General features: G+C 43.3%; 1 protein-coding gene across 1 annotated transcript in view; it reads left to right on the top strand.

The window, feature by feature from the left end:
- Nucleotides 1–2518: 2518 nt before the first annotated feature.
- The window catches only part of DDHD1 (DDHD domain containing 1), a gene marked incomplete at both ends in the record, with an annotated part of 90274 nt that continues 78815 nt past the window's right edge, over nucleotides 2519–13977 (top strand). Inside the window, one exon of the mRNA XM_079698863.1 lies at nucleotides 2519–3374. Within this exon, the coding sequence (XP_079554989.1) occupies nucleotides 2519–3374 (856 nt within the window). The remainder of the gene's footprint in view (nucleotides 3375–13977) is intronic.

The raw sequence follows: 13977 nt of genomic DNA, 5'->3' as shown, positions 1-13977 counted from the left end.
ATTCATTCAGTACAGGGAAGGGAATAATTTTTTTCTTTTTTTTTTTTACAGAGGATAATATTCATTAGTGGGAATTGTACTGTCCTTAAGAGTTAGAATTTAGCTAAAATACTCTGACCAGGTAGCTATACAGGTAGTCCATCAAGAAACCTAAAGGGATAGAGATATTTTAAATGTTGTGATATCCTGTATATTAAATAACCTTTATAGTACTTTGCACACTGTACTATAATGTATCTGTTTACTTGTATGTATCCCCCACTAGGCATTAATGTCCTTGAAGAAGGAACTGAGTCTCTCCCATTCTCTTTTGTATCGGAACCTAGCACAGAGATACCTGGCACATAGGTGACCATCAAAACACTGTAGAATGAATGCTGTTATGGGTAGCAAATAGATCAAAGTTCAGACCTAATTTCAGATTCTGAAAGTTGTCCATAGAAAGACTGGAGAAGAAATTGACATGCAGGTACTCAGAAAGCAATATAAACAGAAACAAGGGCTCTGATCTTATGTGCTTTGAGTCAGGGCTGCAGTGTCCAGTTGGGCGGGTTGTTCACTGTGCAAGATTATCCAGCCAAGGGCACAAATTGGAGCAGAAATCCAGCCTATGCTCTACTTACCAAGCCATGACTGCCAACATTGTTTTGTATCTGCCCATGGGAAGCAATGCCTTTTTTCAAACGCATACAAGCTAGAGATTGTCCTTTTTTTGTTGTTTTGTTTTTTATTTTTGGCTGCGTTGGGTCTTCGTTGCTGCACGTGGGCTTACTCTAGTTGCGGCAAGCGGGGACTACTCTTCGTTGCTGTGCGCAGGCTTCTCACTGCTGTGGCTTCTCTTTGTTGCAGAGCACGGGCTCTAGGCACATGGACTTCAGTAGTTGCAGCACACAGGCTCAGTAATTGTGGCTCGGGGGTCCTAGAGTGCGAGGGCTTCAGTAGTTGTGGCATGTGGGCTTAGTTGCTCTGCGGCATGTGGGATCTTCCCAGACCAGGGATCAAACCTGTGTCCCCTGCATTGGCAGGCCGATTCTTAACCACTGCACCACCAGGGAAGTCCCAGACTGTCCTGTTTTAAATAATGGCAATCTCAGGTTAGATTCCAGCAGCAAGAAAAAAAATGCTCTATCAGTCTGATTCCACCACAAATGGAGGAAAAAGAAACTGAATATTGTCTGATCTTGAATTGAGAATACTGACGTTGGAGACTGTTTTTCTCTGGATTCTTAACATAGGGTGATTGGCTTATAAAACTTTTTTTGTAATATGAAAGAACCGCATAGGGGAGCCTCAGCATGCAACCTGATCCCAGGAAATAAGCTACAGAATCAGAGGTGCATGGAGAACAGGTTCGGGTTCTGCAGGTGACCCGGGTTCTATCCTTGGTTAGGGAACTAGATCCCGCATGCCGCAACTAAAAAGGCCCCATGTGCTGCAACTAAGACCTGGCACAGCCAAATAAATAAATAAATATTAATTTTTTACAAAAAGGTTACAGAATTCCATTGCTATAAGAGACTTTAAGAGAGCATCTAGTCCAATAATCATTTAATTTTACAGATGAGGAAACCAAACAGATGGAGATTAAGTGACCAGCCTGCAGTTAGTTATCAAAACTAAGTCTAGAACCTGGTTTTCTGGTTTTCAATCCAGTAATCTATCACACCTGGCTGTGCTTGACACCATTATAATCAGCATTGACGGTGCATCCACTGTGTGGGAGAGATTGAGACATATCGACTTGGTCTCCAACAGGGGCCTTACAATGAGGTTGAGAAAACAGGAAATAAGTATTGCAAGACAAGCAGTAATATGAGATGGCATATGAAGGGAGATTTAGACTTGGGTTTGAGTGGGAGTGGTGGCGCCACGTAAGCAATCAGTGGGCAAGCGGTGGAGTGCCCTCGCGTAGGCCGACAATTCTGGAGGGACCAGAACCAGGTGATTGATAAGGTCCAGCTGGGGCTGCAGGCAGGCCTAAGGTCACAAAAGCAGTGTCAGGAGAATCCAGTTTCCCAGGGCCCTCTCGACAGGTAGCTTAAGGCTTTGGGCTCGAGACCCGCATTACAAGGATGAGTCAGCTAAAGCTTCTCCACACCTGGGCTCTGACCCTCAGAAGGGCGGGGTCCGAGGCAGGGAGAAGGGAGAGGAGACGAAGGGAATTGAGGAATCATGAGCTGACCCCTCTCCCGCGGCGGGAACGGCAAAAGGCGCGGCTCCCGCACTGCTTGGGCTGAGAAGGGACTTCCGGGACTGCACACGCGGCCGGCGGGGCGGGGCTCCGGGCCAAGCGCCACCTACGTCGAGCTGCGTGACAATGGGGCGGGCGGCGGAACACGACTGCGGCGGCCGGGGGCCTCGGTGGAGGCGGAGCCGCCGCCGCTGCCGCCACAGCCCCGGTCAGGATTTGAAAGATTAAAAACTCCTGGTGGAGAGGGCGGCGGCGTTGAATGTGTGGCGGAAGCGCTGTGGGCCACGGCTCGGCGCCGGGCCGGGCAGCCGGTGGCATCTCCACAGCATGAATTACCCGGGCCACGGGCCTCCCCGAAACCCCGAGCATAACGGCCGGGGCGGCGGCGGCGGCGTTGCCGCCGCTTGGGAGCTGGGCTCGGATGCGGAGCCGGCGTTCGGCGACAGCGTCTGCTGCTTCGACCACCTGCCCGCCGGGGACCCGGGCTACGACGAGGTGCCCCTGGCCCTGCTGCGCGGGGAGCCCGGACTGCATTTGGCGTCGGGAGCGGAGGACCACAACCACCACCTGGCGCTGGACCCCTGCCTCAGTGACGAGAACTATGACTTGAGCTCGGCCGAGTCGGGCTCCTCACTGCGCTACTACAGCGAGGGCGAGAGTGGTGGCGGCGGCAGCTCCTCGTCGTTGCACCCGCCGCAGCAGCCGCCGCTGGTCCCGACGAACTCGGGGGGCGGCGGGACGGCGGCAGGGGGGCCCGGGGAGAGGAAGCGCACTCGGCTCGGCGGCGCGGCCGCCCGGCACCGCTACGAGGTGGTGACGGAGCTGGGCCCGGAGGAGGTTCGCTGGTTCTACAGGGAGGACAAGAAGACCTGGAAGCCTTTCATCGGCTACGACTCCCTCCGCATCGAGCTCGCCTTCCGAACCCTGCTGCAGGCCACCGGGGCCCGGGCCCGGGCGCAGGACCCGGACGGCGACCATGTGGGCGGCCCGGCCTCCCCCGCGGGGCCGGCCTCCAGCTCCCTGGAGGACGACGCCGAGGACCGCGTCTGCGGCTTCTGCCCGCGCATTGCCGGGCACGGGCGCGAGATGGAGGAGCTGGTGAACATCGAGCGGGTGTGTGTGCGGGGCGGCCTCTACGAGGTGGATGTGACCCAAGGAGAATGCTACCCGGTGTATTGGAACCGTGAGTAGCCGGCCGGGGGAGGGAGCGGGACGGGCTGCCTCTGCGGGGGCCGACACGCACCCGGGTGGGTTTGGAACTTGACCGCGGAGAGAGCGAGGCGCGTGAGGCCTGGCGTTTGGTCCGAGTAGGGTGGAGACCGTGCAGGCAGCGCCGGCAGGTGAAGGGTAAAGCGAGCAGATGGCAAAACCCCAGCCGCCTGGGGGATACTGCCGGGGTAGCGCCCCCTGGGTCAGCCGGGTGCTGCTGCCATCCCCTGGAGGTGATCCAGGAACGGATGGCCAGCGCCAAAGCTTTAATTTCGTGATCCTACCTGAGCTTCGTCCACCCCGGGATCTGATTCGGTCTCATTTACCCTGAACTGCCTATGATTTAAATACCAGTCTGCCCTCTGGATTGGGAACGTTTGAGAGAATCTGAATCAGCCGTTCAGTTATGGACTTGGGAAAAGAAAATTAATCCCTGGCGGGAAGGGAAAGGAGATAGGTTGTTCCCAGTGGGTGCGTTTGGGGGAGGTGGAAAGCACTGGTCGAAGCATTTGTGGCAGGTGGAGTCCGCTCACTCTCTCTATGTGGAATACTCGTTTTTCTCTCTCAGGTCCTGTTTACATCTTTCCATTTTTGCCTCTAAACCTTGAAAAGGTACAAGGTTTATGCCTTGGTTTTCTCCTCTGTAAAATAGGGATTACTGTATCTACTTCGTAGGGTTGTTGTGGAGATTAAATGAGGCAATATACCTAAGCGTCTTGGAACTGTGCTTGGTACACACGTGTGATGTAGGTGTTAACAGTAAGTCCTTATTCATTACACAACAACACAGTTAGGTTTGTAATTAGGTTAAGGAGGAAGGCCGTCAGAAATATCCACCATTGCATGTAGCAAATGTTTTATATATATACATGTATATAATATTCTATAATAGAAGAAGCTATTGGCCCCCAGTAATTTGTAATATATAGCTATAATTTTTATGGTCCCAGTGGCCTAGCTCAGATGTCTTCCGTACATCTTACAACATTCTGCCTTGTATTAATTATATGTATTGATGACTTAGCTTCCTTTCTGTATGTTTAGCATCTTCTGGGCAAAGTCCATCACCTTTGTCTTCATATTCTCATAGGGCCTAGTGCAGAAAATATTTTTTAAAGTAGGTATTGAATTGCATAAGCGATTCTATAATGTTAAAACATTCACGTTAAGCATGAGTCACTAAGATAGCAATTACAATATGTATGAAATCACCAAACAAAATAAGCATAGCAGGAAATTCAGTTTCTTACTACACTTTAAGATGACATTGAAGGCATTTGTTACCACTTTCACAAGGCCAGATTCATATGGGACTTGTCACATCACTCACTCCTTTTGATTATAAGCTCACTAAGGACAAGATATGCTTGTATTCGCTCACTCATTCATCTTTTTCCTTTTTACCAGTATTTGTACATCACGCAGTACTCTTGTGAAGGCAATAGGAAAGGTGAAAAAAAAAGGACAATCCTTACCCTTGAGGAGCTTACCACTAAGTCTTTTCTTCAGATGACCTAGACATCATGATAGATTTTTTTTTTCCTTTGAAGATAGAAGCACAAGGACTTAATTGGAGTCATAAAGTTGGATAAAATGCAGGGCATCCTTGGAGAGGCCTGGAAACCAAGAGATGAATCTTACCTTTAGATCAACTGAAGTGTATTCACCTAGAATACTGTGTGCTCTTTTGGTTTATGATAAGATTGTTAATGCTTACACAGTGCTTGACTGTCTACAAAGTGATTTTTCACATTCATTATTTCATAGTGATAGCAGCAAATGAATGCTAATGTTCTTTATATGAAGAAGCGGGCTCAGTGAAATTAATGAACTTGTCCAAGGTCAGTCACCTAGAAAGTGGTAAAGAAGTTCATAGTCTAGTGGGGGAATACAGCCCAGTGTCCAAAGAGCATCTGACCCATCTAGGGATGAGGATGTCAGAAAAGCTTCTCAGATTATGTGGGACTGAGTCTTCAGGGATGAATTTAATCAGACAGAAGAACCAGGGAGATGGAGAGAAAGGCATACCAGCCAGATGAAGTAACATATGCAAGGATACAGAAGCATTAAACCTCATGGCACTTTGAGGAAATTAGGGCTATACCTGCAGGGGTCAAACCACACAGCTTAGGTTTGGGATTTGACCACCACAGAGACAGACGTGTTTGATTAGGGACATGAGGTGATAGTGAAGGAAGCATCTGCCTGTGAATGGTGCATTTGGGAGAGTAGCTAGGAAAGGAAGAGGGTAGGCATGCAGTGCTAAGGAGTTTGGACTTTACCCTGTATCAGGGAACCAAACACTTGAAGGTTCTCTATTACTTAGATGATTAGTGACAACACGAAGGTTGAATTGGACAGTTGGAGGATATCATTAGAATGCTAGTGTCATAAATCGAGGAACAGTTAGGGTCTACAAAAATTAACCGGAAAGGAAAAGCTTAGTCTTCTCAAATCTTCTTTCCTAAATCAGATCACCAATAGACAGACCAATTATAGCTTATAAATTAATTTTCGTTTACTGGCATAACAGCAACACCTATTTTGACTCCATTTTAGCATTTTCTAGGTAGTTTTCTGCAAGATACAATCCTGTGGGTGTCCCAAGCCTCCGTATGAGTTGAAAGGAAAATAGTGCTTTTTGTCCATAATTTACTACTTCTCACAAAATCCCATGTAACTTTGTTCTAATTGGCTCTTCAGGTCTTTGTGTATTATGTAAGTTTTCACACCATCTCAGGAGGGTTCAGTCCCAGTATGGTCTCTTCAGCCTTTCTTCAAATGGAAGGACTCTTATGAACTTTGCAGCTCTTCACCTTCCTCCTTTTTACTTTTCTTTTTAAACCTTTCTGGAAATTTTCCAAATAGTGGTAATGAAAGGTTAAAAAAGAGTCCAATGTGTTCCTACATACAATGGTGGTAGGATTCTAGTGACTTTTGTGACCTAAGTACACTTTATCTGGGTATTGAAGCCAATACGTTAGCTATCTATGCCTAGTCTAAAAGAAAGGTGTTAATTTAATTTATATTTACTTTTCCTTTTGAATTCTTACTAACAGATAAAATTTGAACCAATTTGGGGTACATGAATTGGAAGGGGAACAAAATTTTTGTCTACCATAGCTAGGAAGCCAATATTATTACATGTGAAAACTTTAATTGTAGGAAACTTATTTTTGTTTATTGACTGTTGAGATATTTTTCTCAATTCATGTAGACATTTTAGATAAAAGCTAATCATTGCTGATAATGGCTAAGTGAACTCCCTTGCTCCCTGTGTTTGTTTGGGTTTTTTTGCGGTACGCGGGTCTCTCACTGCTGTGGCCTCTGTCGTTGCGGAGCACAGGCTCCGGACGTGCAGGCTCAGCGGCCATGGCTCACGGGCCCAGCCACTCCACGGCATATGGGATCCTCCCAGACCGGGGCACGAACCCGCATCCCTTGCATCGGTAGGCGGACTCCCAACCACTGCGCCACCAGGGAAGCCCGCTCCCTGTGTTTTAACTAAGCTGCTTGTAGCCACCTTATAGGCTTGTTTTGAGAATTATTATTATAACATGCTTAGAACAATAGTAGACACAAAGTACTAGGTGTTAACTATATCTGTGTGGGTCTCAGAAAACTTTATACCTTACTTGTAGAAACCCACGTGAAGGTTAATAAGACTGGGTATTCAAACTGTTGAGTACCCAGGGTTTGTTGTCACTGGCCTTTACCTCATCACAGGTGAAACGTTTGTCAAGAATAATAACAAGAAATGGCTGAAGCATTTAGTAGTAGGCTATGGGAAGGCATTTGGAACATTATAGAGATATTTGATGAGTTAATAGTTTTAGGACTTCCCTGGTGGCGCAGTGGTTAAGAATCCACCTGCCAATGCAGGGGACACGGGTTCAAGCCCTTGTCCGGGAAGATCCCACATGCCATGGAGCACGAAGACCCAATGCAGCCAAAAACTAAAAAAACAAAAACAAACAAAACAAAAAACAAACAAAAGAATAGTTTTAAAGCAATTCTGATAGCAATGATGTGTGCAGTGTGCACTAGGGAATAGGTAGTATCCATTCATTGACTAAATTAGTTATTTTTTTTAACTTTATTTTATTTTTATTTTGGCTGTGATGGGTCTTCATTGCTGCATGCAAGCTTTCCCTAGTTGCGGTGAGCAGGGGCTGCTCTTCGTTGCAGTGCGCAGGCTTCTCATTGCAGTGGCTTCTCTTGTTGCAGAGCACGGGCTCTAGCTGCACGGGCTTCAGTAGCCATGGCATGTGGCATCAGTAGTTGTGGCACACGGGCTTAGTTGCTTTGCGGCATGTGGGATCTTCCCAGACCAGGAATCAAAGCTGTGTCCCCTGCATTGGCAGGCAGATTCTTAACCACTGCGCCACCAGGGAAGTCCTAAATTAGTTATTTAATTGACCAAATATTTATATGAATGTGTAGTTTCCAGAAGCAGTCATTAGTTATAAGCCACAGCTTCCCTCACCCCTGCCCTTCCCCCATTTTGTGTACTGTCAGGCCTATGTACATGATTATAATTCTAAGCCATTTGCAGTTTCAAACACTTAAGAAATTAATCAGTCTTCATGATATGTTGAAGAGAAAATATTATTATCCCAATAAAATATTGGAAAGTGTTATCCCAATAAAAAGATAGAAAAATTAGGGCTTTTTCTTCAAGTACCCAAATTATATGATTTTTATTAACTTGGCATAGCTGTAACCATCTCTTAGGTCTTTTTCATTCAAGGGTTAATAACCTTAATAAGTAATAATCCTTTATGAAGCACAAGGCATCAGGGGAAAGTAATAGAGTCCAAGCTGGTAGAAGGTACTCTTTCTTGATCAGTTTCTGCCTTCAGTAAAGCAGAGCTATAGGGACTAGAGATGCCTGACTCTGAAAAATTTGGGAGACTTTTATCTTTTACTCTTTTTAACTGCATTATCTCCCACTAGCTCAGCCTGGAAAGCAGCCTTGGGCTGCACTGGAATTCTGACTGTTCAGGTTTTAGAACCCTGGCAGAAATCTTCTGAGAGCTCCATTCCAGATCAAGCCTGCTTTAGACTTTGTTTCAGAGACCTACTGAAATAGCACAAAGATATGAATGACTAGTGGGTGACTTGTGTGGAGGGCAGGACTTGGCACTACCTGACCAAAGCATTCAGGACTTTTCTTTCCCTTTGCATTGTACCATTAGTTTAAAAACTGATTTAATATCAGTTATTGATCCACCTTGTTTGTGTATGGCTCAAATGTGATAATGCATGTTGTGCAAGTTACTTTATATAAATGTTCAGAGTGATTAGTATGCTTTTCTTTCCTCCATCTGTCATCACCCTCTTGTTTCCTCCTTTACTATTTTGCCATAAAAAAAGACTTTTTCTACTCTTCCCTCTTCCAAATTTTATTCCCTGGGTCTTTTATCTTCACATTACACCCTGTAATTTCTGCTTTGCTAAGATCTTTGATGTCTGAAACCCTACGGCTGATTCTTTTCTGTAGAGAGCAAGGAAAAGCTGGATATGCTGTGCTGGTCATGGAATCCTCTGAGAATTATGGTCACTGGGTGAGGAGAGTAGGGGGATAAAAAGGAGAGAGGGAAGTATGGAATGTGTTCACAGGAAGCCTAAGATGAAGATTCCTGGCAGAAGAGATGGGGAGGTAGGCAGTTCTAGAATCCCTGATTGTTGGGCAGTCTGATCCAAGACCTTTATCTTTTCATGAGTCTGATGAAATTTAAACTGTGCACTTTATCAGGAAGAACTTCAACACTGATGAAGGTTATAGATACAGTCTCTTCTTTTTTTTGCCACAGTACATTCCTAAAAGCTCAGTTAAAAAGTAAAACAAGGAAAAACATTTTTATAGTCACTATATTTAACCTACAATGAGTTTGCCTTGGTAAAGGGAAATTGTGCCTATAAAAGATGTTGAACCACTGACACAAGAGTGGATTAATGGGATGAAAAGCGTAATACAGATACTTTTTTGATGTCCCTGGATTAGGGGACACGTGGAATTCAAAGTGGTGAAACATAGAAATTGCCTGTGCTAGAGAACTAAGGGAAAATGGTAGAAATATTGGTATGATCATATAAAAGTAATTCTGTGTTATGTACTGCTTTCTAATTTTGCCAGATTACCATACGATAAGAATAAACTATACAATCATTAATATTTGTTCTAATATCTTGTTACATTTAACTGTATCTGCATAATCTTTATAATCATTACACTTGTGTGTTCAAATAAACTCTCTTCACTGACTGTTGGGGGCAAGGCCAGTCTTTGGAAATTACAATGTTATTAGTATTTCTGTACCCACGGACCTCAGGTATCTGGAATCTTTGAGAAATATAAATTCCATCTGAATGGATGGCTTTTCCAAATAGTTGAGAGTTAAGCTTTTATTTGCTATCATAGAATTTTAACTATATGAATGGAAAACTCTGTAATATTACTATTCTCCCTTTGGCTACTTCTCAGTGAACCATCCTTCTGAACATCGATGCAGGTAGTTCTTGGGACACATGATATAGAACAAAGAACTGGATGAACTACACTAAAACATAAGACTCTAAATCACATGCCGTGGAAGGAGCTGCAAAAATAACTTTAGGTGAAGCACAAGGAGCAGAGTTAGAATTACTTCTGAGCCTTGATATACGTAGTTAAATGCAATCCCGCCTTGTATTTTACTACTTACTATAGATAATCAACTTTCAGTTAATATTTTATCGACTGAATACATTATTTGCTTCTCATTCTATAGAATCGCTTATAAGTAGGCCCCGGGTATCCCGTTTCTACCTGATTCACCCACGTAGATCTTCAGGAAAACTTGTATTTTAACAGCTGATATATATGTTAATGTTAAGTACCCCCCACGTTTGTTTATGGTTTGGAAAATGAAATCTTTGCTGTGAATCCAAAGATATTGCAAGGAGAGTCTACTTCAAAGAGATTGTCGAGGACCACTCAGCCTGAGGAAAGCACAGTACACTGCTCAAGCACTTTCAATGGCACTCCCTCTTCCATGCTGGCTCTCCACTACTGAAATGAACCCGTATACATGTCTGGCACTAAATGAGACAGGTGTACGTGTCTGTAATGTTTATGAATCGATTCTTGCCTTTGCTCGACATTTTCATTGTATAGCCACTGTGCTTACTCTTCTTGTTTAAGACTAGCACCACTACCCATGGTTCTGCTGTTTGCCTTTCACTAGAAAAAAATTGGGACCTTATATTTTAGAATACCTTTGAATATAGTTGCAGTTTATTGCAGTTTATTCTTTAACCTGCTTACTATTTAGCCTCATATTATTTTGTGTAAACTACATTATCTGTTACACTTTTTTGGTGGGGGAGAAGGGTGTAACTGTACCTCATACATAGTGAATATCCCTAATCCTAGAATACTGTGTTGAATTTTTTAGAATTATGCTAGCCTGCCAGGACTCTGTCTTTTAGGGACAGACCTAGAACCCATCAAAGTGTATGGTAGATCACAACATAAAGGGTGGACCTGATTCACAACATTTGTTTTCAGATCAACTCTTAATCCTACCTCAGCTCATCAATTTCATCTCTGCCACCTCCGTTTCAGTTCATACCAGTTTTTCTAGAGAGGCAGTGTTGTACAGTGATTATGAATGTAAATAACCACTGGAGGCAAACTAGGTCCAAATCGCAGCTTTTCTATGTACTATCTGTGTCACTTTGGGCAACTTAAATGCTCCATGTTTCTTCTTCTGTAAAATGTGGATAAGAGTACCTACCTTTTAGAATTGTTGTAATAAGTTAAAATATTTGAAGATCTTGAAACATCCATGACAAATAGTAAGTTATATATAACAACTGTTTTTATTTCTTCATTTTCCTCCCTCTGCTATCCTTTCAAATTTACAACTCACTTGACATTCTTGGATTTCAACTCTCCTGTTCCAGTTTGTAGTCTCTTTCCTGACGTAGCAATTTCTTGGCCTGCTATCTTGATAATCAACTGTGAGGTACAGCCCTAGAACTTCTATAGCTGTTGCCTTCTCTTGTGAGAAACTGTGACTGATTTTTGCCTAGTCTTTCAGACCCCTGAAAGAGCTGTACTATCTTGAGTCTTCCTGGCTTGGACCCCAGAGAAGTGCACTAGTCATTCCCTCAGAAAGCTACTGCCTGTGGAAAAGGAAGAATTCTTTCCCATAAAAGCGTTCTAAATTCTTAAGCATCTACTGTTTTTTATTGTGCAGATCTTGTCACCAGATGTAGGGGGTGCTGAGTCCACCCCAAAAGCTCGTTTAAAACATCTACCAGGTATCAGGATTTTTGATACACTAGAGAACTTTACAGCTTTCTTAAAGACGGCTCAGTTTTCAGTCAAGGCAGAGCTAGTAGTGTTCTGGATTTTCTGCCACATTGACAAAAAAGAAGTGGCCCATAATTCCTCTTACAGTGCAGACCTCAGCTTGAAAACTTTGAGGAATTTCTCTTAATTGACCTGCAGTTGAACCAGCAGTGGTAGGGATGGCAGCTAGATTCTGGCACCTAGTACAAGGTCTAGCTTCAAATGTGAATCTACCCTTACTCCAGGGGTCTGAAGTGGCCATTCCTTATCCAGCATTAACAGTAAAAGCCAAGTGGGCCCAGAGAAAAGATCTTTGTTGTCAAATTCCCTTAGTTTGAATCTTTGATTTACCATAACTGTATGACTTTGGGCAAGTTATAATTGCTGTGTGGCCCAGCTTCTTTGTAAATGGGGATAATAATTCCTGCTTCACAGGGATATTTGAAGATTCTGTTGAAATACACATGTAGAGCGCCTAGCACAGAGCCTGGTTTTAATACATGTTAGCTGTTGTATTTAAGTCAGGCTGGTATACTGGCTCTTGAACTAGAAGCCAAGCCTAGCTTCTGGAAATTAAAAAGTGTGTGGTTGACCTGTTGTATTTTTGAAAAACAAGAGTAGGAGGCTATGATTCTACCAAAATTACTTCAGCCTAAATTCGATGACCATATATGCACATGACACGTACATACACACATATTCCTCCCACTCCCACTCCCCCCAGCCCCCCACCCCCCTCTATGTATACATCTATGTTCTCATCTTAAACCAGCTTTATCACCCCTGAGAGTTCAGGGAATCACAATGAAGTATCACACTGCAGAAACCTTAATTCCTTCTGTAGACTCTGAGGTTGAAAAATATGAATACCTTTCCAGGTGAACTAAGGACAGCGGAATACTCTTCAGCCTCTGAATCACCTCTGCTGGATTCCCTTGCCGGTGGAATGGCATCCTGTCTTTTGACTAGTAGTTTGCAGATTTCATTGAGCCTAACAGTCACTGGGAGAATTGTTAAAAATGTAGATTCTTAGATCTCATCCTTGGAAATTAGATTCAAGAGATCTGAGCCTGGGGCCTAAGAGTCTATCTCTTTAATAGGCATCCCTAGTAATTCTGATTGAAGAGGGTTATAGACCTCACATTGATGACACTGTTAGTTCATTAATTCCTCCAGTCTAAATGGCTCAAAGCTGCCTCACCTTGAGTTGTCTTCACATACACTCAGAAAATTACCAGTTCAGCCAATCCAAAGTTGCATTTGAAAGGGTTCTAGAGGAAGTAGCCTTCAACCCACATTTTGTATTTTATTTCATCTCTGTTTTTCTTTTACCTACTTATTTTTGCTGTGCTTCCAATTTAAAACTTCCGTGTCCTTACTGATTTTTCTATCTACTCATTCTATAAATTATTGAGACAGAGGATGAAGTCCCCACCTGTAACTGTCGATTTATTTATTCATTTTAGTTATATTGGTTTTTGTTTCATGTCTTCTGTAGGTTTAAAAAAATTTTTTTTATTGAGGGTTAGTTGATTTACAATATTATGTTAGTTTCAGATGTACAACATAGTGATTCAACATTTCTCTAGATTATACTCCATTTAAAGATACTATAAAATAATAGCTATATTCCTTGCACTGTACAATATATCCCTGAACCTTATTTATTTTATAAGTAGTGGTTTGTACATCTTAATCCCCTACCCTTATCTTGCCTCTTCCTGCTGACCTCTCCCCACTGGTAACCACTAGTTTGCTCTCTATATCTGGGAATATGTTTCTGTTTCGTTATATTTGTTTGATTTTTAGATTCCACATGTAAGTGATAACAGTATTTATCTTTCTCTGTCTGACTTACTTCAATAAACATAATACTCTCAAGGTCCATCGATGTTGTTGCAAATGGCAACACTTCATTGTTTTTTATGACTGAGTAGTATTCCATCGTGTATATGTGTGTGCATGTTATTACTACATCTTCTTTATCCATTCATCTGTTGATGGACATTTAGGTTGCTTCTATGTATGTCTTGGCTATTGTAAATAATGCTGCTGTGAACATTGGGGTGCATGTACTTTTCAAATTAGTATTTTTATTTCCTTTGGCTATATACCCAGGAGGGGAGTTGCTGGATCATATGGTAGTTCTATTTTTAGTTTTTTAGGAACCTCCATACTGTTTTCCACAATGGCTGCAACAATTTACATTCCCACAAAACTGCTTCCTTTTCTCACA

The sequence above is a fragment of the Hyperoodon ampullatus genome (genome assembly GCF_949752795.1).
Source record: "Hyperoodon ampullatus genome assembly, chromosome: 3".
In the NCBI taxonomy this organism is placed as follows: domain Eukaryota; kingdom Metazoa; phylum Chordata; class Mammalia; order Artiodactyla; family Ziphiidae; genus Hyperoodon; species Hyperoodon ampullatus.
The sequence above is the reverse complement of the archived record's forward strand: the minus strand, read 5'-3'. Positions and strand labels throughout refer to the sequence as shown.